At 49.4% G+C, this 25,255-nt stretch overlaps 1 protein-coding gene across 2 annotated transcripts; it reads left to right on the top strand.

Moving 5' to 3' along the window:
• The first annotated feature begins 1,388 nt into the window (after window positions 1-1,388).
• NECAP2 (NECAP endocytosis associated 2) lies at window positions 1,389-20,851 on the top strand. Of its 2 annotated transcripts, XM_004024751.5 has the most exons (8): window positions 1,389-1,608; window positions 4,389-4,489; window positions 8,625-8,729; window positions 8,815-8,896; window positions 9,848-9,956; window positions 12,615-12,792; window positions 16,594-16,669; window positions 19,615-20,851. In XM_004024751.5, exons 1-8 carry the CDS (start codon window positions 1,517-1,519, stop codon window positions 19,661-19,663), a joined length of 792 nt encoding a protein of 263 aa, XP_004024800.1. In that variant the 5' UTR covers window positions 1,389-1,516; the 3' UTR covers window positions 19,664-20,851. The 2 variants fall into 2 exon arrangements, with proteins under 2 accessions (XP_004024800.1, XP_004024801.1); XM_004024752.5 differs by lacking the exon at window positions 16,594-16,669 and having other exon boundaries at window positions 1,440-1,608.
• The last annotated feature ends 4,404 nt before the right edge of the window (window positions 20,852-25,255 follow it).

Below are 25,255 nucleotides of genomic sequence, written 5' to 3'. Positions count from 1 at the left end.
AATGTAAGTGGTTAGATCAATCCTATAATAAAAAGCTTATAAAAAATGAGTAGAAATGGCCAGTCGTGGTGGCTCACGCATGTAATCCCAGCACTTGGGAGGCCGAAGTGGGCGGATCACTTGAGGTCAGGAGTTCAAGATCAGCTTGGCCAACCTGATGAAACCCCCGTCTCTACCAAAAAAAATACAAAAACTAGCCAGGCTTGGTGGTGGGTGCCTGTAATCCCAGCTACTCGGGAGGCTGAGGCAGGAGAATCGCTTGAACCCGGGAGGTGGAGGTTGCAGTGATCCGAGATTGCACCACTGCACTCCAGCCTGGGCGACAGAGTGAGACTTTGTCTGAAAAAAAAAAAAAAAAGTAAAAAGGAGGAGAGTGAGAGAGAAAAGGAAAGAAGGGGTGGGGAAAGCTTGGGGTATTCAGTGAATCAGAGATTTGGGATCCGCTGCACCCCACATAGGGGCTGGCACATTGCAGGCACTCAACTAGCGGAATGAATGAGAGAGTGGTAGGGAAGGAGGGATTTTGAGAATTTGGCTAGGGGAGACATTGTATCTCCCTGAATATTCTGGGAGAAATCGAAGTTAAGACTGGAATTCTTCTTTTTTTTTTTTTGAGACAGAGTCCCGCTCTGTCACCCAGGCTGAGGTGCAGTGGCACAATTTCAGCTCATCGCAACTTCCGCATCCCGGGTTCAAGCGATTCTAGTGCCTCAGTCTCCCAACTAGCTAGGAAGGACTACAGACACACGCCACCAAGCCCGGCTAATTTTTGTATTTTTAGTAGAGACGGGGTTTCACCATGTTGGCCAGGCTGGTCTCGAACTCCTGACCTCAGGTGATCCGCCCGCCTCAGCCTCCCAAAGTGCTGGGATTACACGCGTGAGCTACCAAGCCCGGCCTGGAATTCTTCTTAAATTACTTGTGTTACTAAACTTTACTTCTTTGAATACAACTCGTTGTTGAGGTTTGGCCACACGGGGCCCTGAGCATATAAGTGGGTTCCCCTAGGGGAAGCATGGAGGGTGGTAGGGTAATGGCATCTATTTAGTCTGGTGGGTCAGGTGCCAGCTGAGCCTTACAGTCAGGAGAGGGAAGGATATTCAGGCAGAGGAGGCGCCGAGGCAAAGGCTGGAGGACAGATATGCTGCAGGGTGGGCTACAGCTTTGCCCCTCGGTCAACTGGGCCCCAGGCCTAAGAACTGAAGCGACGGGGATGATCCACACCCAGACCACGGGTTACAGAGGGGTCTGTCCATGGCGGGCGCAGGGCGCTTTCTTTGCGTCGGAGGGTGTCTGGAGGGAAGGAGAAGCCTCTGGAGGGAGGGAGAAGCCTCCGGAGGTCGCCCGCCGCGTGTCTTGAGCCGGGTTTCCAGCAGAGGGCGCACAAACGAGGCGGTGCTGAGGCCCGCGAGCTGCCGCTCTAGCCGAAACCTGGTCACAGAGTCGCACCGCTTCCGTCCGTCGGACAGAGGAACGGTGGAAGGAGCCGGAAGTTCGGTGGGCTCCTGGCGTCGCGATGGAGGAGAGCGGGTACGAGTCGGTGCTCTGTGTCAAGCCTGACGTCCACGTCTACCGCATCCCTCCGCGGGCTACCAACCGTGGCTACAGGTGACTACCCACCGCCAGACCAGGCTAGCTCCAATTTAACCCTTTCTCCGCCACCCGGACACACCCACTGCGGGAACCGAGGACAGCCCTGGCCAGTTTTGGGGCGAGGGGGAGCTAATGCTGCTGCTTCTTCCAGTTCCAGGCCCGAGCAGGGAGGCGGACCCAGAGTTTCGCCCGTCTCAGTACGACGCACGGGACTCCTGGCGGCGGGGAGGGCGTTAAAGCCGTATCTAGCGCTTAGGGACCCCGGTGGGCTGCCGGGTACCCTAAACTTGGTCGGGGGTGGTGTTGTCACGGACGCTTCTCTTTCAGCGCTAACCGGTGGCCTTGAAGGGATCCTCGAAAAGCCTTAAGCGGGGAGGTGCCCTATCACAGACGGAAATCCCCGAGAGGAGGGGAGGGAGCCCAGAGCCGGCTGAAAGGACCGGTCCCGGGGAGCTTTAAGGTGACGGTCAAAGCCCAGGGACCCCTTCCTACCCAGATCCCTGCGCACGAATTTCACCCTTGATCACAGCCTGGAGCAGTTGGGAGGACCCCATCTATATTTCTGTGGTCTCTACCTGAGACGAATAAACACACACGCTTGTAAACATACAGAGTATCTCTGCAAAGGAACACAGGAAAACTGCCCTAGGGGAGGGGAACCGCCCTTGGAAGGAAACTTCCTTTCCCTTTTGTGCTGTTTGCGTTTTACTGCTCTTTGTATGCGTTATCTATCAAAACGACGAAAAATATTAAAAGAAAAAAGATACACTTCATACAGACAACCTGGCCTATGGCTATTTTGTGCACTGAGTGGTGGTGGGGAGTGCTTGTATTTGCGGGGGCCTGGGTGGCTCTTGAAGGCGATGGTTGTCCAAGTTTTTCGGAAATACAGGATTGGTCTGCACCCCAAGAATGATGGAGCGTCCACATTTCCTCTTGTTACTTTCCAGTTGTGTTACCGTGGGCTCATAGCTGATCTTATGGTGAAAAGATGCGTTAGTGAACATTACATTCATGACATATTTTAAAATAGTATAAAAACAAAAACAACAACCAAAATACATTTGTTTTCTGTCATCAAACTGTGGTTGGACCATCAAACCATTGATGGTCGTCTAGCCCCATCTCCTGTTGGGTCTTTTTTTTTTTTTTTTTTTTTGAGACAGAGTTTCCCTCTTGTTGTCCAGGCTAGAGTGCAATGGTGCGATCTCGGCTCACTGCAACCTCCGCCTCCCGGATTCAAGTGATTCTCCTGCCTCAGCCTCCCGAGTAGCTGGGATTACAGTCATACACCACCACACCCGACTAATTTTGTGTTTTTAGTAGAGACGAGGTTTCTCCATGTTGGTCAGGCTGGTCTTGAACTCCCTACCTCAGGTGGTCCACTCGCCTCGGCCTCCCAAAGTGCTGGGATTACAGGCACGATCCACCGCGCCCGGCCCCCTATTGGGTCTTTAGTAGGATGGATTTGGTTCCTCTTGGTGCCCCAGAGAGCGAGGTTATGAATTGTCAGGGCTGGCTGGTTTAGCTTAGAGGAAACTACCAGTGCCTGCACTTAAGTCTTGGAGCTCTCCTTAGCCTGAATCTCAGGCCTGGTAAGAGGAACAGGAACTGAGTCTGCTGATTTGTGAATTGAGAATCTGCATTTGTGCAGCCCTCAAGACAGCGGCGTCCAGGGTTCTTGAGAACTGGCATAGGGACTTCTAAGAAAAGCCTCCTGGAAACACCTGCGGTTCTTGCTATTTGGGGATTTAACTGACCTTTTCTTAGAACTAAAATGTGAAGTTAATGCTTTAAAAGAGTCAAAACAGCTGGCTGTGGTGGCTCACGCCTGTAATCCCAACACTTTGGGAAGCCTCGGTGGAAGGATCCCTTGAGCCCAAGACTTCAGGACCAGCCTGGGCAACATAGACCCTATCTCTATAATTTTTTTTAATTGGCCTGGTGTGTTGGTACACACCTGTAGTCCCAGCTACTCAGGAGGCTGAGGTGGGAGGATCTCTTGAGCTCAGGAGGTTGAGGCTTCAGTGAGCCGTGGTTGCGCCACTGCACTTCAGCCCGGGCGACAGAGTGAGACCCCGTCTCAAACAAATTAGAGCCAAAAGAGGCATTGCTGTAGGTTCATGGTTTCCTGGGTTTCTTCCTAAGGACCCATTCACTTTTCTCACATGTACTGTTGTTCTCCTTTTCTCTTCTGGTGATTGCTCCATGCCGTCTTTTTCTTTCAAGATAGTCTCACTGGTCTCAAATGGTCGCTCTGACTGCTGCGGTCAAGCAGTGTCAGAAACAGAATCAGGCCCCTGCCACTGCTGCTTCTATAGGAAGGAAACTGGAAGGAAGTCCTACGTGGAGGAGGACACTGTGGTCTAGAGAGGGGGTCACCAAGTGACAACCCAGTGTGTTTTTGTATGGTTCACACCTAAGAATAGTTTTTACATTTTTTAAATGGTTTGGAAAATTTTTAAAGGAGAGTATTTCATACTGGGAACATTATATGAATTTCAGATTTCAGTGTCTACACTTTGATTGAAATACAGCTGTGCTCAGTAGAAAATAGTTAAGATACCTAAAGCATCACCGCGTGCATGTTCTATACTGCTTTTACCCTACAGCAGCAGAGCTGCCTTGTTGTGACAGGCTGTGTGGCCTGCAGAGCCAAAGATATTTACTCTCTGACTCTTTACAGAAAATGTTTGCCAACTCTTGGGCTAGAATAAGCAGCCCTTTCCATTCCCAGCATTGGGGTCACACAGCAGGAGCCTCTGGCAGAGGTTCAGTGGTGTTTGTCCCCTTAGGGCCGCGGAGTGGCAGCTGGACCAGCCATCATGGAGTGGCCGGCTGAGGATCACTGCAAAGGGACAGATGGCCTACATCAAGCTGGAGGACAGGACGTCAGGTAACCGCAAGGGAGGCTGCACCAAGCTGAGGGGCCGCACCCCACTTTATGAAGGGAGAGGTGGCCTGGTCTGGCCAGGCTGCTCAGGGGTCATGGGAACCTGTTCTGAAAAATCAGAGACGTGTGTGTACCTTTAAGCTGTACCATTCCCCCACCTTAGTTGTAGAAAGTACCGTCTCCAGGTGTAAAAATGAGTATTTCATGTCAAACACTAGTTCCTTTTAGAAGTCCTCAGGAAAATGTGGAGGCCAAGGAGAGGAGACCGCAGCTTGGTCCTGGTAGGAAGTAGGAAGCCCTGGAAGTGGCCTTGAAGACAGGCGGGTGAGGATGCACAGCCCTCTGCCGCTGGGCTCTGCTTCCTACTGAGGAATTGTTTATCAATGCAGCGGTAACTCCCAGAGCTGACCATACCCATTAACCGTGGAAGCTGGAAACTGTCCTACTCAGCTCTTTCTTTAGTGAGAGGACGAGCTGAGCTGGGTTGTGTTGGGGTCAGCTGGCAGAGATCGTCTTGGGGGAAACTTCACAAGTCCTGGGCCACCTGTGCCTCTGGGTGAGCTGTGGAGGGCAGTGCACCTGGAATCCCCCAGCCGAGAACCCGAGTGGGGTCGGACACAGTGTCTGCTTAGTCAGGTGCCACAACATTGGGTCATTTATTTTTTCTAGTATGTAGAGATTTTCCTTTGTAGAGCAGAAGAGAAAGTGCAAAAGTTTAGAGAGAGAACTGGCTGCCTCTTCTCAGAACTATGTTCTGCCTGAGCTGCTGGATGTGGGGTGAGCCACATGACCTCTGGGGCCTTGGCCGCCTCCTTGTTGAAATGGGGATCATATTAGTTCCTCCTTCATAAGATTGTTGGAGAATAGGAAGTGAGCAGATATTTCTGTAATGCTTTACGGACTGCGAGGCAACCCAAAGCATTGATGTGTTCTTCGGGAACTTGGGTACTGGCGGCAGAGGAGTTTGGAGAGGCAGCTGCCATGGCCAGACCAGAGACTTTTAGCTGAAGAATTGCTGGGACACCCCAGGTAGTGTCATAAGAGAATGGTAACACCTCTTGTTCTCTGAGGAATTTGGTAGCTGCGACTTTATTTTAAAAAATCATTTTTTTTAGACGGAGTCTTTCTGTGTCACCCAGGCTGGAGTGCAGTGGCACGATCTCGGCTCACCACAACCTCTGCCTCAGCCTCTCGAGTAGCTGGGATTACAGGCGCCCCCCCACCACGCCCAGCTAGTTTTTTTTGTACTTTTAGTATAGACGGGGTTTCACCATATTGGCCAGGCTGTTCTTGAACTCCTGACCTCGTGATCCGCCCACCTCGGCCTCCCAAAGTGTTGGGATTACAGGTGTGAGCCACTGTGCCCAGCCAGCTGTGACTTTAACATGACTCCCTAACGTAACAGCCACTGCCTAGGGCTGAGCCTCCCCCGTGGGACCCACCCCAAGGTGCTCTTAGCTCAAGGTCATGCCTGGGTCATGTTAGTCTCTTACTCTCCCATGAGGTAATGAGCATATCACTCTAGGCCAGGCTTTCTCAGCTTCAGCACTGTTGACACCTGGGGCCAGATGAGTCTTTGTTTTGGAGAGCTGTGGAGCCCAGTGAGGACATTTCACAGCATTCTTGGCCTATGTCTAGCAGATGCCAGTAGCACCCTCCAAGTTGTGACAATCAAAATTATCTCTAGACATTGCCAGATGTCTTCTTGGGGACAGGGGAGCAAAATCACCCCTGATTGAGAACTACTGCTGTAGGCTGAAGGAATCTTGGTGAGGTTGGAACACAAGGCAGATAAATTGACAAGAAACCACAGACTCTAGGGCTGTTGGTTTTGAATCAGTTCAGCCTTGATTACAAAATTACCTCTTACCTGGGCATGGTAGCTCATGCCTGTAATCCTAGCACTTTAGGAGGCCAAGACAGGTGGATCGCTTGAGCCCAGGAATTCCAGAGCAGCCTGGGCAATATGGCAAAACCCTGTCTCTAATAAAAATACAAAAATTAGCCAGGCGTGGTGGTGCACACCTGTGATCCCAGCTACTTGGGAGGCTGAGGCACAAGAATCACTTGAACCGAGGAGGTAGAGATAGCAGTGAGCCGAGATTGCGCCATTGCACTCCAGCCTGGGTGACAGAGCAAGACTGTCTCAAAAAGAAAACAAAACAAAACAAAAGGCCAGGCACGGTGGCTCACCGCCTGTAATCCCAGCACTTTGGGAGGCCAGTGCAGGCAGATCACCTGAGGTCAGGAGTTTGAGACCAGCCTGACCAACACGGAGAAACCTCGCCTCTACTAAAAATACAAAATTAGCCGGGCGTGGTGGTGCATGCCTGTAAACCCAGCTATTCGGGAGGTTGAGGCAGGAGAATCGCTTGAACCTGGGAGGTGGAGGTTGCAGTGAGCCGAGATCGTGCCGTTGCACTTCAGCCTGGGCAACAAGAGTGAAACTCCGTCTTGGAAAAAAAACAAAAAACAAAAAACAAAGTTATCTCTAAACCACAGGATTCAGTAGAAGATATTTGGTTAAATACTTAAAGCACCAGCCAGGTGTGGTGACTCACGCTTATAATCCCAGGGCTTTGGGAGGCCAAGGTGGGAGGATCGCTTGAGACCAGGAGTTAGAGACCAGCCTGGGCAACATATCAAGACCCTATCTCTAACAAAAATTGAGTGGGCATGGTGGCATGTGCCTGTATTCCCAGCTACGTGAGAGGCTGAAGCGGGAAGATTACTTGAGCCCAGGAGTTCGAGGCTGCAGTGAGCTATGGTGCACTGCACACTGCACTTCAATCTGGGCAACAGAGCATGACCCTGTTTCTTTCTTTTTTTTTTTTTTTTTTCCTTGTCATGTTGGCTGGAGTGCAGTGGCACAATCTCAGCTCACTGCAGCCTCCAACTCCTGGGGTCAGGGATCCTCCTGCCTCAGCCTCCCAGGGAGCTGGAACTAAATGTGCATGCCACCATGCCTGGCTTATTTTTGTATTTTTTTGTAGAGACCAGGTTTCACCATCTTGCTCATGCTAGTCTCAAATTCCTGGGCTGGGCTGGGCTGGGTGCAGTGGCTCACGCCTGTAATCCCAGCACTTTGGGAGGCTGAGGCAGGCAGATCACCTGAGGTCAGGCATTCAAGACCAGCCTGGCCAACATGGTGAAACACTGTCTCTACTAAAAATACAAAAACTAGTGGGGCGTGGTGGTGCATGCCTGTAATCCCAGCTACTTGGGAGGCTGAGGCAGGAGAATCACTTGAACCTGGGAGGCGGAGGTTGCAGTGAGCCGAGATTGCGCCACTGCACTCCAGCCTGGGTGACAGAGGGAGACTCCATCTCAGGAAAAAAAAGAAAAAAAAAGGTATGAATCAAATTCCTGGGCTCAAGCAACGCACCCCACTTCAGCCTCCCAAAGTGCTGGGACCACACCCACTCCATGACCCTGTTTCTAAAAAACAAAACAAAAAATACTAAAAGCAACAACAGACGTCAGCAAATGGGAAAAACTGATGCCAGTCATAAATGCTCGTGGAAATTTTATGTTGCGCCGCACTGTCGAGTGCTGTAGTTGACAAGGTGATGTGTTTCACAAGGGCTTCTTTTAAAGCTAGTCACGCTTGCCCTGTCTCAGATTGAATTAAATCAGCCTGCTTCAGATTCCCTATGGGTGTGAAAACTTCCTCCCTTCTTTCCTCGGGACTCACTGGCCCCTCTTATAGTCCTGCCTCAGGTACTAGGCCTCTTCAGCAGGTGTGATTACCTAGGCCAGGGTTCACCTGTTCTAGGACACTCAGGGTTCAGGTAATATAAGTGGGTAAAGCAGATGGAACGGATGGGCTAGCAGCTCCAGCTTATTCTCAGGTGGGCTTGGAGGCTCAGCATTAATAAAGCTTAATTTTAAGAGAGGCCAGGCAGAATACCAAACTGTGAGCTAGATTTGACCTGTAAGCTCTCTGACTTAAGCCTTTCCTTGGTTATATTTTCTGTGTCTTCCCTTTAGCAAGAATGGATTCGATTTGAATCCCACAGTAAGGTTTGCCGATCTGTCTCAGCTGGTTAGAGATGCCTTGCGGGCAAAAGGCCCAGTAGTGTGGTAGAAACACTTGGCTGGAAGGGGGCTCAGCGCTCAGCCTAACCTGTGCTTTCAGGGGAGCTCTTTGCTCAGGCCCCGGTGGATCAGTTTCCTGGCACAGCTGTGGAGAGTGTGACGGATTCCAGCAGGTACTTCGTGATCCGCATCGAAGATGGAAACGGTAGGCATGGGTCCTGGTGCTTCCTCCTCTTGGGAAAGGTTTTCTCTGCCTTTGGAAGGTGGGTTGATCATGTGTTGTCCCCCAGGGCGACGGGCGTTTATTGGAATTGGCTTCGGGGACCGAGGTGATGCCTTTGACTTCAATGTTGCATTGCAGGACCATTTCAAGTGAGTGGGTCTGGGAGACACATGCTCATGCCCCTCCCTTCTTTCCCTGGACAGAATGATCTCCCAGGTTAGGATACCCAAGTGTTTGTGTGTGATTTGTCTGGCAGCAGAGACTCAGGAGAACCCAGGACAAGCCACCTCTCTGCTCTGCCAATGTTCATCTCTGCTGTAAAGCCTTCTCTTTTACCCGAGGCTCATCTCTACCATCCCAGCCTTCGGGCCTGCCACCTGTCTCCCCTTACCAGTCCCCTGAGCAGCCAGAGTCCTCATCAGGCTCCTGTGGCCTTTCTGGGCCTGCTCCTCCATGTAATCAATGGCGCTTGGATTCCCAGGGCACCCAGCAGATGCCCTGATGTCCTTTTCTGAAGCTAAGAGACAGGGCAGGAAGTCCTCCTCCACCATCTGCAGGGCTCGAACTCAGGCTGCCAGTGAGTGGGCTGTGCCCGGCCACTCACATGGGCGCCTCTGGCTCTTCCCTTACCGATGCTGCTGGGTGGTGTGGTATGGAGGGTGGGGGACCTTTGTGTTGCCCTCTACTTCTGGGTATCTGTCTTGTCCCCCCGTCTGCCTTCTGAGTGTTTGAGGGTGTGTAGAGACCGCATCTTAGTTCTCATGTCATATACTGTAGAGGGAAGGGCAGGCTCTCACGTGTCCTAGAGGCAGTGTTAGGACCCTCTACGTAAGTGATCTCGCTGCATTCGTAGCCATCTTGAAGACCTACAGAATTGTGGGCATATTTTGCTGATGAGGAAACCAATGTGCATGCCGCTACTTAAGTGTCAGATCGGGATTTGAATTCAGGCCTCACTCCCAAGCCTGCACTCTTTCCAGCACTCCGTCTCACTACGAGGCTCAGCCTGGACTGATAGCAGGCAGTAGTGAAGTGAGCCAGTGATTGCAGGGCAGCTGGTCTCTTCCTTCCTCACCTTTTTCCTCATGTTCTCTCCGCAGGTGGGTGAAACAGCAGTGTGAATTTGCAAAACAAGCCCAGAACCCAGACCAAGGCCCTAAACTGGACCTGGGCTTCAAGGAGGGCCAGACCATCAAGCTCAACATCGCAGTGAGTTCTACCCTTGCTTGGCTGTGGTGGCTGTGGTCACGTGATACTTGTGGCCACCCAGCCCCAGAGCCCATCGCTCTTCTTACAGTTCAGCTCCTTCAGTTCAGCAGATGTTTAGTGAGCATCTGCCTTGTGCCAGGTCCTGCATCGGGGTGAACGAGAGACCTCTGTTCTCATGGAGCTCAGAGTTGAGCTGAGACAGGCAGGTAAAAATGTGATAACAATATGGCAGGAAAGGTTCCATGACTAAGGGATGCCCTGGGTGCCGTGGGCTCCTAGAGGAAGGGTGTGCAGCCCATAGTTGTGGGAACCAAGGAAGGCTTCCTGGAAGAAGGGACCTGTAGGCAAGGGAAGAGTGATCAAAGAGTGGTTCACACAGAGGAACAGCAGGTGCAAAGCCTCTGAACTGAGAAGGAGCATCAGTCATTTGCTGCCAGAGGTGGTGTTTCTGTCCTAGCTATTAGAGTGCATCAGGAGGGACCTGTGTGCTCATCCCAGGCTGTGCCTTGAATAAGGAAGATTTGGGAGAGTTCTGGCAGGAAGGCGTTGAGGTGGGCGCTGGGAGTCCTGGGCAGCTTGTGCTGATGGTGTTGTCCTGGCTCCTGTGTCTTCGTTCTGAGCTGCTCTGCCTCTGGCTTCCCCCCATCAGCTCCTGTTCATAGGAACAGGCTGGGCTGGGCTGAGCTGGGCTGGGTTGCCTAAAGTTGGCCTTTACCTGGCTGCAAGGGTGGAGAGGGGAGATGAGGTCAGAGTCATGATTGCGGGGACCCAAGGACCAAGTGGATTGGTTTTTGTTTTTGCTAGGAATACTGTGTTGACATGGATTTGTTTTTTGAAGCTTTGTAACTCTAAAATAATGCCTTTCCTCTTTACTTACTCTTTCTCCTCTTTTCTGCTTCGTGCTGGTGATGATTTGGGATCCTTGAAGTTGGCCAGCTGGCCCTTAAGAGAGAAATGCAAGTCCAATCCAGTGGACTGGTTGGGATGTGATTCTTTCTCTCGCTTGGAGGAAACTAACATTTAATGAGCATCAGCTGTGGGCCAGGTAGTGTTTTTTTTTTTTTTTTTTTTTTGTTTGTTTTTTTTTTGTTTTTTTGTTTTGTTTTTTTTTTTTTTTTTAGGCATTTCTCATGTGAATTAAACATCCTCTCCCTTTCCTCCATGAGATGAGGAAATGGAGGCTTAGGGAGGGTTGGGGACTTGCCCAGGGTCACAGAGCTAGAAGTAACTGGCACAGCTGTCCTCACACTGAGGTCTTTGAGGTCTTTTGACTTCAGGGTTGGACTTACAATTTTATTAAGCTGCTGCTTTCCTCACAAGTAGGGAACACATTATCTTCATCTGTGTAACTTGTGCTGGTTTCTGGCTCATGCTTGGTGCTCAGTTTTTTTTTTTAAGCATTTTCTTGAAGTATAATGTGCATGTAAAAAAGTGTACAAATCATAAATGCAGAATTCTGTGAAATTTTAAAAATCTAATTTATAGGCTGGGAGTGGTGGCTCACGCCTGTAATCCCAGCACTTTGGGAGGCCGAGGTGGGCGGATCACCTGAGGTCGGGAGTCCGAGACCAGTCTGACCAACATGGACAAACTCTGTCTCTACTAAAAATACAAAATTAGCCGGGCATGGTGGCCCATGGCTGTAATCCCAGCTACTCCGGAGGCTGAGGCAGGAGAATTGGCTTGAACCTGGGAGGCGGAGGTTGCAGTGAGCCGAGATCGAGCCATTCATTGCACTCCAGCCTGGACAACAAGAGCAAAACTCTGGCTCAAAAAACAAAACAAAACAAAACAAAAAACTCAATTTATAAACTTGCACCTTGCTCAAGATGCAAAAGATTGTCAGCACTCTGGAAACACCTCTCCTGGCCCCTCCCAGTAACTACCCTGAGTAACCCCATCCTGACTTCACATACCCTAGATTGTGTTTGTTCTTAACTTTCATGAATTGAATCATACACCTAATCTTGATTTGGAATGATTTCTTTCTTTTACTCAATGTAATTTTTGTGAGAGTCATCCATGGTGTTGTGTGTAGTTTGTTCATTCTTGTTGTGGCATGTACCATTGTGAGAATTCACCCGATTTATTTATGTTTTACTGATGATGGACATTTGGGTAGTTTCCAGTTTGGGGCGATTACAAATAATGCTGCTGTAGATGTTTGAGTTCATGTTTTTGGTGCATATATGTATGATTTCTGTTGGTTTATATCTAGGAGTGGAATTGCGGAATATAAGTTTAAGTTCCTATGTTGAGCTTTATAGATCCTTTCAAATAATTTTTCAAAGTAGTTTTACCAGTTTACACTTCAGCCAGCAGCGCGTGAATGGTTACTTCATATCGTAGTCAATACTTGATAATCTGCATTTTAGCCATTCTGGTGAGCGTGTAATGGTATATCATTATAGCTTTGATCTGCATTTCCCTGAGGAATGAAGTGGGGGTGCTGGGTTTTAAAATGGACCTTATTTGTGAGAGATTCAGAATGATGATGCACTAAGTATAGCTCATAGCAATGGAGGTGCTACGTAGGACCATCTTTTGGTTACACAGATGTTGGGGGTCTGGGGTCACCTTGGCCCTCCTTGTGGGGTTTTCTGGTAGCATTGGGACTCCAGCAGAACGGGCTGATTTGCATTCCTCTTCCCTCTTTAGAACATGAAGAAGAAGGAAGGAGCAGCTGGGAATCCCCGAGTCCGGCCTGCCAGCACAGGAGGGCTGAGCCTGCTTCCCCCTCCCCCAGGGGGGAAAACCTCCACCCTGATCCCTCCCCCTGGGGAGCAGTTGGCTGTGGGGGGATCCCTCGTCCAGCCAACAGTTGCTCCCAGTTCAGGTTAGTGCTCAGTGGGTGACTGCTGCATCAGTATCTGCCGGCTCCTCTTCTCACTGGCAGCCAGGCCCCATGGTTTTCCCCTGTTACACACACGGATTGGTCATGTAGTACCTGTCCGTGTCAAAGAAGGCGGGCACCCAAAGCTCATTCTGCACACGCTGGGTAAGGGGCTCCTCCTACTTGGCCTTTAGGGCGTCTGCCCTCCCCTGAGAGGCCAGGGCTGCGACTTGTTTGTTACTGTGAAATCATCAACATGTCGGTTCCTGGTTCCCAGTGTCTGCTCAGTGGGTATTGAGTGAGTGGGTAATGGAGACACAGTCTCTGCTCACGTGTAGTGAGAGAGATGAGTCACAGCACAGAGACCAAATGTGTAGGGCCTAGACCCACCATCAGCTGCTGTGATCTGGAGAGGTTTCATGAAAGAGGTGACATTGATCTGGACCTTGAAGGAAGGAGATAGAGTGGGAGTGGTTGGCATTCCAGGCAGAGAGAAGAACAAGAATGAGGCCCAGACTTTTAGACATCCGGTGTATTTAGGGAGATGGGTACAGCATAAGGTGTGCCAAGGTGAGTGGTGGGAAATGAGATTTCGTTTGGAGTGAGCACCTCGGGTGTGGGAATCTGAGAGCATTTGCCCTGGCAGTTTGTGCTGAGGAGCCGTTAGGAGACCCTGGGATTCCGGAAGCGAGTGTCTAGTGTCAGCCTCTGACCACGCTGGGGTGCCAGCCCTTTTCCTCTACCTCCCTGCACCACCCCCCCCCCCGCCGCCCCGCCCAGCCCAGCTTGATGCTCCTGGCCTTCCCCGGGCTGGGCGATTGTCACCAGCGTGCCTTCTGCACACAGCTCTCCCCAGCTTGCAGGCAGGAAGCCTTCCTGCTTTACTGATTCCTAAGCCTCCCCAACATTGGCTGCCCTATCTGGAGGTCAAGCTTCAGACTTCAGTCCTGTGGGGAATACTCCAACCTGGAGAGTGGCAGGAGGGGCAGTCAGAGAGCCCCTGCCGGTACCAGGAACTGTTCTTTAAGTGTTATTTCTCAGAGTGGGGTCATAGGACCACTTGCTTTGGCATCGCTGGGGGATGGGGGCAAGAATCTGCATTCTTGTGTCTTTTTTTTTTTTGAAATGGAGTTTTTTTGCTCTTGTTGCCTAGGCTGCAGTGCAATGGTGTGATCTCGGCTCACTGCAACCTCTGCCTCCTGGGTTCAAGTGATTCTCCTGCCTCAGTCTCCTGAGTAGCTGGGTTTACAGGCATGCGCCTCCACACCCAGCTAATTTTGTAATTTTAGTAGAGACGGGGTTTCTCCATGTTGGTCAGGCTGGTCTTGAACTCCCAACCTCAGGTGATCCGCCCGCCTCAGCCTCCCAAAGTGCTAGGATTACAGGCGTGAGCCACTGCACCCGGCCCTTATGTCTGTTCTTGTTTGTGTGTTGACTAAAGTCTGAGAGCTACTACCTTAGGCCTTCCTAAGCAACCAGGGTTGCTGATGGATATTTATTTATTTAAGATGGAGTCTTGCTCTGTCACCCAGGCTGGAGAGCAGTGGCATGTTCTTGGCTCACCGCAACCTCCGCCTCCTGGGTTCAAGTGATTCTTCTGCTTCAGCCTCCCGAGTAGCTGAGATTACAGGCACGCACCACCATGCCCAGCTAAGTTTTGTATTTTTAGTAGAGACAGGGTTTCACTGTGTTGGCCAGGATGGTCTCGATCTCCTGACCTCGTGATCTGCCCGCCTCAGCCTCCCAAAGTGCTGGGATTACAGGCATGAGCCACCGTGCCTGGCCTTGCTGATGCATTTTTAACAGCATTTTAATTTTAATGTGGTGCGCTTGCTGTGTGCCAGGTAGAGTTCTAGGCACTGGTAGGTATAGCATCCAGTTTCAGCTCTCAAGGGCTTGTTTTCTGGTGTCTGAGACAGGCAGTTAGCATGTCAGCAAACAAAATGGTGTCAGATAATAAGTCATGAATATCAACATTTATGAAGCACTTACTATATGAACAATATGGTTGGGTTCAAATTTCAGCTTACTAGTTTGTGATATTTATTTATTTTTTATTTTTGAGATGGAGTTTTTTGCTCTTGTTGCCCAGGCTGGAGTGTGATGGCGCAATCTCGGCTTACCACAACCTCTGCTTCCTGGGTTCAAGCAACTCTCCTGCCTCAGCCTCCCAAGTAGCTGGGATTACAGGCATGCGCCACCTCACGTGGCTAATTTTGTATTTTTAGTAGAGACGGGGTTTCTCCATGTTGGTCAGGCTGGTCTTGAACTCCCGACCTCAGGTGATCCTCCCGCCTTGACCTCCCAAAGTGCTGGGATTACAGGCATGAGCCACCGCACCTCGCCTACTTATTTATTTTTAAGAAGGAGTCTCACTCTGTTGCCCATGCTGGAGTGCAGTGGCATGATCTCAGCTTACTGCAACCTCCGCTTCCTGGGTTCAAGCAATTCTCCTGCCTCAGCCTCCCAAGTAGCTGGCATTACAGGCATGCACCACCATACCTGGCTAATTTTTGTATTTTTAGTAGAGACAGAGGTTTCACCATGTTGGCCAGGCTGGTCTCGAACTCCTGACCTCAGGTGATCTACCTGCTTCAGCCACCCAAAGCGCTGGGATTACAGGCTGAGCCACTGTGCCCAGCCCAGTTTTGTGATCTTTAGAAAATCACTTCTCCATGCCTCATTTTTCTCATCTGTAGGATAGGGGAAGTAATGATAATTAAAATATAAGTTTCTTGTGAGGATCAAATAAGCTGATCTATGTATAGCACTTAGAACAATTTTTGGAACATTCTAAGTGCTCACTGAATGTTAGATCTCATTAATATTGTTATTGCCACTATATGCTGGACCTGTTCTAAGCAGTCCGTGGATATTTAATCCTCACACCAGTCCTATGGAGTAGTTCCTGTTATTTTCAGCATTTTAGAGGTAGGAGAATGGAAACTGAAATGACCTGCACAGTCACGTGGCTCATCCCAGTCTGTCTTTCCCTAGGGGCTGGGGTGACATTCACAGAAGATAATGTGCCTTGAGCACTTGGTGAACTGTAAAACTCTAAACCATTGAGGGCCCTAGTTTTATCTGTTCTCCTGGCCCAGAGCAGATTAGAAATAGCAACTTAGTGCCAAGGCGGAGGGTGGCAAACACAGGCCCTTCAGAAGGGCAGTTGGCAGCACTGGGGGAGGTGCCTGAAAAGCACAAAAGCAGGCATTGCAGCCCCATGGCATCGCCTACCTTGGTGGAGAGATAGGATTGAGCTTCTGTGTGAGCTCTTTGGAATGCTCTTCCTGACCCCTAACCAGTTTGGGGCCTGGGACTTTGCACGTGGCTGGCACATAGTGTTCTCAGCCAGTTCATCCAGACATGGTAGTGCAGGCTTGATATGAAGATGATCTTGTGGTTTTGGTGGACATTCTCCGTTCAAGAAGCTAAGACGGGTTATAGTAAATTTTAAATAGATTTCAGCATAAATGGTTGATAACAAAGTCAGCTTCAGGTATGCATGTTAGATGATGTGAGACTAACCACCCATCCCGTGGGCACCCCTCGTTCCACCTTGTATGTGGCTTTCTGCATTTTCTCCAGAGCGCACAAGGGCTGGTGAGAAGATGCTGGAAGTGTGGCAACTCAGGGTGTTTTGTTGCCCAAAAGCATGTCTGGTGTGGCTTTCCCAGCTACCTGGTGTCATGAGACTGATCACTGAGTCTCATGATTTGGTCATTGAAACAACCAGAAAGACAGGCCTCTGACTTCTCTGTCCCCGCTTCTCTTCCTACGGGTCGGACTCGGGAACATCAATAGGAGGTGCTCCTGTACCCTGGCCACAGCCCAATCCTGCCACCGCTGACATCTGGGGAGACTTTACCAAATCTACAGGGTAAGGAGGGCCATGTTCTGCGGAGGGGCTGGGGCCAGGGCCGTTGCTCTACAAACCTGGTATTGTTCCACACGCCTGCCTTCTGGTGTTAGGATTAGGAGTAACAGTTTTAATTTGGATGTTTTCTTTTCTTTTTTTTTTTTTTTGAGGGAGTTTTGCTCTTGTTGCCCAGGCTGAAGTGCAATGGCATGATCTTGGCTCGCTGCAACCTCTGCCTCCCAGGTTCAAGCTATTCTCCTGCCTCAGCCTCCTGAGTAGCTGGGATTACAGGCACCTGCCACCATGCCTGGCTAATTTTTTGTATTTTTAGTAGAGATGGGGTTTTACCATGTTCGTCAGGGTTGTCTTGAACTCCTGACCTCAGGCGATCCACCTGCCTCGTCCTCCCAAAGTACTGGGATTACAGGCATGAGCCGCCGCGGCTGGCCTGATTTGGATGTTTTCAAGCCAGCCAGAGGACAGAGCCCCAGCGTGCCTGCTTTGGGTGGCACACCTCTTTCCATGGAGGTTTTGCTGCTTTCCAGTGCTATATAGCCTGGGGCAACCCTTTGCAAATCTGGGCCTTTAAACCGCCTTCCCATGTGCTTTGGCTTGTCCCCAGTACCTCCATCTTCTATACCCCATCTCCCACCTTCCCCAAAATAGTGGACTGAGAGTTCAGACCCAGGCTCCAGCCTCAGCCCATCCTCACAGAACGCCTGAGGCAAGGTGGCTTGTCTTCTCTGACTCCATAAGATCTCAAGACTTTACTTGGGGCCAGGGTGAAAAGATACTAAATTCCTACTGCACTATTATTTACATGGACAGATTCTAGGACAGGGGTCAGCACACATTTTCTTTTTCTTTTCATGTTTTGAGACAGGGTCTCTCTCTGTCACCCAGGCTGGAGTGCAGTGGCACTATCACGGCTTACTGCAACCACATTCTCCCATGTTGCTGGCTCTACAGGTACATATCACCATGCCAGCTATTTTTTGTATTTTTTCATAGATACGGGGTTTTGCCATGTTGCGCAGGCTGGTCTTGAACTCCTGGGCTCAAGCGATCTGCCTGCCTCGGCCTCCCAGAGTGCTGGGATTATAGGCACGAGCGTGTGCCCAGCCACATTTTCTGTAAAGGACTAGATAGCAAATAGTTTAGACTATTCAGGCCGTGTGGTCTTCGTTCTAGCTACTCAGTTCTGCTCTTGTTGCACAAAAGCAGCCACAGACAATATGTAAACAAATCAGCATGGCTGTGTGCCAGTAAAATTTTATTTACAAAAATAGAGGCATGGGCTGGGCGCGGTGGCTCATGCCTGTAATCCCAGCACTTTGGGATTCCCAGGCGGGCGGATCACCTGAGGTCAGGAGTTGAAGACCAGCCTGGCCAACATGGTCAAACCCCATCTCTACTAAGTACACAAAAATTAGTTGGGCGTGGTGGGGCGGTGCCTGTAATCCCAGCTACTTGGGAGGCTGAGGCACGAGAATTGCTTGAACCCGGGAGATTGCAGTCAGCTGACATCATGCCACTCTAGTCCAGCCTGGGTCACAAGAGCAAGACTCCATCTCAAAAAACAAATAAACAAACAAAAAAAACAGAGGCATGAAATGAGGACTGTAACCCTTTTCCTGTTTGCCCTGAGAAAACTTGCCAGTGGCACTTCAGACTGCAGCGTTGACCCTGAGATAACTTTGCCACAAAATATATTGCTTTTATATTATTTTTGCATCGCTCTAGTATATCAGCTTTGGAACAAAAGACATTCTATTTATAGCATTCTGTTTTTAATAGTGGTATTTCCATTTACAAAATATAGTAATTCTGTGTTTTTTTTTTTTTTTTTTTTTGAGACAAGGTTTCACTCTGGTTGCCTAGGCTGGAGTGCAGTGGCGTGATGTCGGCTCACTGCGTCCTTGACCTTCCAGGCTCAGGTGATTATCCCTCAGCCTCCTGAGTAGCTGGGACTACAGGCAATTGCCACCACACCCGGCTAATTTTTTGTATTTTTAGTAGAGGCGGGGTTTTGCTATGTTGCCCAGGCTGGTCTGGAACTCCTGGAATCCAGCAGTCCGCCTACCTCAGCCTCCCAGAGTGCTGGGATTACAGGCGTGAACTACCATGCCCGGCCCAAAATATAGTAATTATTGATTACTGAAAAAGTCAAATCCTAGAAAACGCAGCATTCTTACATGTGATGTTAACATCGTTCTTGAACAGTTTTTAGCCTAAGATTCATTTGAGGAGTCTGATTTTTCCAAAACAGACAGTTCTGATTATTCAGATGATTCTGAAATAACTCCAAGAACAGTTTTTATGTTTTATTTTCACGTTGAAAATCAGTCAGATTTGCTTCAGCCTCAAAGAGCATGTTTATGTAAAATTAAATGAGGGCTGGCAGTGAGCTATATACTCTTTTCTACATGGGAAAGGGGTTAAGACTCTTCGGCCAGGCATGTTGGCTCACGCCTGTAATCCCAGCACTTTGGGAGGCCAAAGCAGGCAGATCACTTGAGGCCAGGAGTTCGAGACCAGCCTGGGCAACATGGCAAAACTCTGTGTCTACTAAAAGAAATACAAAAATTAACTGGTCATGTAGTTCCAGCTACTAGGGAGGCTGAGGTAGGAGGATCGCTTGAGCTCAAGAGGTTGAGGCTACAGTTGGCCTTGAGTGTGCCACTGCATTCCAGCCTGGGCGACAGTGAGACCCTGTCTCAAAAAAAAAAAAAAAAAACCACAAACAAAAAACTTTGATAAATACAGTTACATTAACTATTTAAAAAAAAAACAAAAACATCGAGGGCCAGATTTGGTCTCTGTGCCAAAGTTTGCTGACTGCTGCTCTAGAACATTTAGGAACTGGCTTCTTAGAGCTTTTTCTGTCCAGAGAGAAACCAACTTTTATCTGCTTTGTATTTTCAAAGATCTGAACTCCCCCACCCTTCCCTGTCTTCTCTTTACAGATCAACTTCCAGCCAGACCCAGCCAGGCACAGGCTGGGTCCAGTTCTGACCTGAGCACAGTTTTTCCTCATGTGACTTCTGGGAAGGCGCTCCCTCGTCTGGGCCAAAGGAAGGAGGACGAAGCCCTCCTCAGCTGGCCTGTGTTTGGGGCATGAATCTCTCCTCTCCTCCTTGTCTGGCTCTGTTGACAAACCGGGCATGTTTGGCAGTAAATTGGCACCGTGTCACAATGTTTCCTGGGATTCAAGTATACAACCAGAACACCGGAGAAGAAAAGCTCCAGGATCCCTGTCCCCATCTGTCCTCTTGATGTGAGAGAGACTCTGAGACTTCTTCCATCGCAATGACCCGTATTAAACACAAGCCCCCAAAGCAAAAGAATAGGTTGAGTTTGCTGCCTGGATTCAGATCAGCCCTTCCCAGGGTCTGCAGGTGTCACATGATCACAGTTCAGCGGGAGGCTTTCCGTACCCACACTGGCTGTAGCCACTTCAGTCCATCTGCCCTCCAGAGGAGGGGTTTCTTCCTGATTTTTAGCAGGTTTAGCGGCTGCAGCTTGAGCTACAATCAGGAGGGAAATTGGAAGGATTAGCAGCTTTTAAAAATGTTTAAATATTTTGCTTTGCTAATGTGCTGATCCGCACTAACTCATCTTTGCAAAAGGAACTGCTCCCTCGGCGTGCCCCAGCAGGGGCTTCTGAAGGGATTCCTCACTGTGGGCAGCTGCCCTGAGCTTCAGGCAGCAGTGTTCATCTCTGGCCAGTTGTCTGGTTTCCATGTATTCTAGGCCAGGTAGGCAACACAGAGCCAAGGCGGGTGCTGGAAGCCAGACGGAACAGTGTTGGGGCAGGAAGGTGGAAGCTGTTGTCATGGAGCTGTGGGAGTTGGCACTCTGTCTGCTGGTGGCCCTCTCGGCTCACATGTTCACAGTGCAGCTCCTGGCAGACTTGGGTTTTCTCTTTGGTGGTTTCTAAAGTGCCTTATCTGCAAACAACTTCTTTTCTCCTTCAGGAACTGTGAATGGCTAGAAGAAGGAGCTCAGTAAACTAGAAGTCCAGGGTTGCTTGGTTTACTGGTTTATAAGAAATCTGAAAGCGCCTCTGAAATTCCTTTAATTAACTCACCTCTCAGTTGAAAGATTTCTTCTTTGAAAGGTCAAGACCGTGAACTGAAAAAAGTGTTGGCCTTTTTGCGGGACCAGATTTTTAAGATAAAATAAATATTTTTACTTCTGTTATTTTATGTGAAAGATGAATGTGTTTCTGGCCGCGTGGCTGTTAAACTCTTCAGGGTGCCCCAGCTAGACTCACGGCCACTTCTCTCACCACTGACCAAGTGTTCAGATTGAAAGTTCAGGGCTGGGGTGTGAGGCTGGCCAAAGTGAGGAAATGCAACCTTGTTGTCTAAGGCAATCGGTACTTTCTCTCCTGTGTTCTCTAGGATAGTACAGTCTTTTCATCATCCTTTGGTTGATGTGAAAGTAGTTGCTTGAATCATTTTGTGTGGGGCTTAATTCTCTTGTGGCGTCTCATGATACATGCCGTTCTAGAGAGCCTGGCCCCTTGCTTTCCGTCTTCCACCAAACCTACCGGCAGAGCATCTCCCTAAGTAGTAAAGGGGTGCAGATACCCAGAGGTCAAAAGTAAAATTAAGAGGCCGGGCGCAGTGGCTCACGCCTGTAATCCCAGCACTTTGAGAGGCCAAGACGGGAGGATCATTTGAGGCTGGGAGTTTGGGACCAGCCTGGGCAACATAGTAAGACGCATTTCTTTCCTTTTTTTTGAGACACAGTCTCAGTCTGTTGCCCTGGCTGCAGTGGAGCAATCTTGGTCACTGCAACCTCTGCCTCCCAGGTTAAAGTGATTCTCCTACCTCAACCTTTCCAGTAGCTGAGATTACAGGCACCTGCTACCACACCCAGCTAATTTTTGTATTTTTTCAGTAGAGATGGGGTTTCACCATGCTGGCCAGGCTGGTCTCGAACTCCTGACCTCAAGTTATCTGCCCGCCTTGGCCTCCCAAAGTGCTGGGATTATAGGCGTGAGCCACGGCACCCAGCTGTTAGACCCCATTTCTTTAAAAAAAAAAAAAAAATTAGTGTGGTGGTGGTGCATGCTTGGAATCCTAACTACTTGCGAGGCTGAGGTGGGAGAATTGCTTGAGCCCAGGAGTTTGAGGCTGCAGTGAGCTATGATCACGGCCTCGCACTCCAGTCTAGGCAGCACAGTGAGACCCTAGAGAATTCTCCAAAAGAATTAAAAATGAAAAAAAGCCACAACACTTCTTTTGCCTGAGGATTCTGTAAGAAGCAGTTTTTATTGTTAATGGAAATAGCCACTCTGATTAAGAAACTGTAGAGAGGAGAAAGAAAATGAAAATTGAAGATTCTCTTGCCCATTGAATAAGGGTAAGGAGATTGCATTAAAGGATCCTCGGGAGCAGTAACTTTTTTGTGTCGATTTCACATAGCATTACTTCCCATCGAGTCAGTTTTAAGTACTTGGAGGGTGGAAATCAGAAAGCTTAGATGTAGAGGAAGCTTTATTAGAAGTGTGTACCATGGCTGGGCGTGGTGGCTCACGCCCACAATCCCAGCACTTTGGGAGGCCGAAGTGGGTGGCTTACTTGAGGTCAGGAGTTTGAGGCCAGCCTGGCGAACATGGTGAAACCCCGTCCACTAAAAATACAACAATTAGCCAGGCATGGTGGCGCACGCCTGTAATCCAGCTACTTGAGAAGCTGAGGCATGAGAATTGCCTCCAGGAAGTGGAGGTTGCAGTGAGCTGAGATCATGCCACTGTACTCCAGCCTGGGCAACAGAGCAAGACTGTCTCAAAAAGAAAAAAAAAAAAAGTATGTACCATTGAAGATCAGCACTTGGATTGTGGAGACAGAGCTGGCCTTAGGATCTAGGCTATCCCCTGGTTAGACGTGTGGCCACAGGCTGTTCCTTCACCTGAGCATCACTCAGATGAGGCACTAGCAGATGCACATTGCATTGTTTGACCTTAATGACCTTTCTCTGGAGTCAGGTAAGTACCCAGAACAGTTCATCATGGTAGGGAGGAGGAGGTGGCACAGCTGATGACATAGCCCTCAGGAATCTAGCCTGAAAATCACCTTGTGGGGTCTGGGGCCAGGAGCAAGGGACAGCTTGATGCTGTCCATCACCAACTGGAATCCCAGCTGGAAAAAACTCATTACAGGACCAGAATCTCCAGGAAAACTCAATCCCAAACCAGGCATCACTTCAATTACACCCCTGACTGGAGTTTACAAACTGGTGGGTGGATGGTAGAAGATGGCTGCTTTCTTGGGGGGTATGCTAGACCTCACTTGCCCTCTGCACAACATAATTTGGATGCACTGGGAGGTGTGGCAGACTCCCAGGTGGTCACTGTGATCCCTACCTGCTGTTCACAGCCTTATGTACTCCCTGCCCCTTGAGATGGCCTAGACCTGTGACTGCTAACCAGTAGAGTGCCACAAAGGTGACAAGATGTTATTTTCATGGTTGCCTTATGTAAGACTGCAACATCTGCCTTGCTGAGAAATTCTCTTGCTGGCTTTGAAGAAGAAAGCTGTCATGTTGTTTGAGCTGCCCTTGGGAGAGGATCAGGTGGCTAGGAACTGAGGGTAGCCTCTGTCTGACAGCCAACAAGAAACTGAAGCTCAGTCCAGCAGTCTGCAAGAAAGCAAATGCTGCCGGCAACCACACAAGCTTGGAGGCTGATCACTCCCAGGTAAGCCTTCAGGTGAGACCCCAGGCCTGACCAACACTGACTGCAGCCTTGTAGAGGACCAGCTAAGCTGTGCCCAGACTGTCCCATAGGAACAGATGGTAAATGTATTGTGTTAAGTCGCTAAGTTTGTGGTAAGGTTATGCAGCAATAGATAACCAATACGAAGGTGAGCAAAGTGTGTTTGAGGTGGGAATCAGTGTGGAAAAGAGAGAATCTGGATAGACTTAATAGCTGTAGGGCCTTGGGAGGTCCCTTATGATGCTCCTTTGGGCCTTCCTGTTGCCTTTAAGTAATGCTTCTTGTTTATTGCTAAAGTAATGCTTAACTCTCTGCTAGGCACTATTCTATGCACTTATAAAACTCATTGCATCATCTCTACAACCCCATGAGGTAAGGACTTGTTTTTTTGTGTTTTGAGACAGTCTCGCTCTGTGGCCCAGGCTGGAATGCAGTGGCATGATCTCAGCTCACTGCAACCTCTGCCTCCTGCGTTCAAGCAGTTCTTCTGCCTCAGCCTCCGAGTAGCTGTGATTACAGACGTGTGCCAGTACTTCCGGCTAATTTTCTGGATTTTTAGTAGAGACGGGGTTTCATCGTGTTGGCCAGGCTGGTCTGAAATTCCTGACCTCAAGTGATCAGCCTGCCTTGGCCTCCTAAAATGCTGGGATTACAAGTATGAGCCACCGCACCTGGCCAGTAAGTACTTGTTTTAGTCTATTTGGGACTATGACAGAATAACATAGCCTGGGTAGTTTATAAACAAAAGAAATTTTTTGCTCACAGTTCTGGAGGCTGGGAAGTCCAAGGCACCAGCAGATTCGGTGTCTGGTGAGGCTGTCTTTTTGCTGTAACCTCACATGGTAGAAGGGGCAATAGAGTACTCTGGGGACTTTTTTTTTTTTTTTTAAGAGATGGAGTCTTGCTATATTGACCAGGCTGATCTCAAACTCCTGGCCTCAAGTGATCCTCCTGCTTTGGCCGCCCAAAATGCTGGGCTTAAAGGCATGAGCCACCACATGGGAATGGCGCTGCCTTTTTTTTTTAACAGATAGTTTTGCTCTTATTGCCCAGGCTGGAGTGTAATGGTGTGATCTTGGCTCACTATAACCTCTGCCTGTTGGGTTCAAGCAATTCTCCTGCCTTAGCCTCCCAAGTAGCTGGGACTACAGGCACATGCCACCACGCCCAGCTAATTTTTGTATTTTTAGTCAAGATGGTGTTTCGCCTTATTGGCCAGGCTGGTCTCGAACTCCTGACCTCGTGATCCACCTGCCTCAGCCTCCCAAAGTGCTGGGATTATAGGCGTGAGCCACCACACCTGGCCGGGGCTTCCTTATAAGGGCAATACTGTTTGTGAGGGCTCTACGCTTATGACGTAATTACCTTCCAAAGAACTCACCTCCAAATACCATCATACTAGGGGTTAGGTTTCAGTATGAATTTGGAGGTGGGGGTGGACACAAATGTTTATAGCAGTACTCATCCCTGTTTTGAAAATGAGAAATGCAGAGAAATTATAATTTGTTCAAAGTCACATGGTTGGTAAGTGGCAGAGCTGGGATTTGAACCCAGGCAGTCTGGCTCCAGCATCCATGCTTTTAGTCAGGGCGGCTACTTCTTTGGAGCAGTGCTCCCTGCAAAGCCTGGCACATAAGACCCCCTTAATATATGAAAAGTCCCATTCCCTCCACATGGCTTACGAAAGCTGTGGCAAGTAGGAATGACAGGCGAAGGGTGGGGCTTTATTCCATTGGTGATTGAAAGCTACTGAAATGCATCATGGGCACACAGTAGGTGCTTAATAGTTGTTGATTTCTATGAGCTGGGAGTGAGAAAGATACCATGCTCTGTGGACTGAGTGGACTGGAGTGGGGAAAAGACCAATTTTTCCTCACCGC

The sequence above is a fragment of the Gorilla gorilla genome, chromosome 1 (assembly GCF_029281585.2).
Source record: "Gorilla gorilla gorilla isolate KB3781 chromosome 1, NHGRI_mGorGor1-v2.1_pri, whole genome shotgun sequence".
Classification (NCBI taxonomy): Eukaryota; Metazoa; Chordata; class Mammalia; order Primates; family Hominidae; genus Gorilla; species Gorilla gorilla.
Note: the sequence above shows the minus strand (reverse complement) of the source record. Positions and strands in the feature narration are given on the sequence as shown.

What these genes read in the sequence shown, in the direction of transcription:
- NECAP2 (XM_004024752.5), top strand. Translation starts at nt 1,517, where the DNA reads ATGGAGGAGAGCGGGTACGAGTCGGTGCTCTGTGTCAAGCCTGACGTC. An exon ending in GCATTGCAGGACCATTTCAA is followed by an intron (nt 8,897 to 9,847) that starts GTGAGTGGGTCT and finishes TTCTCTCCGCAG; the next exon opens with GTGGGTGAAACAGCAGTGTG. An exon ending in CCATCAAGCTCAACATCGCA is followed by an intron (nt 9,957 to 12,614) that starts GTGAGTTCTACC and finishes TTCCCTCTTTAG; the next exon opens with AACATGAAGAAGAAGGAAGG.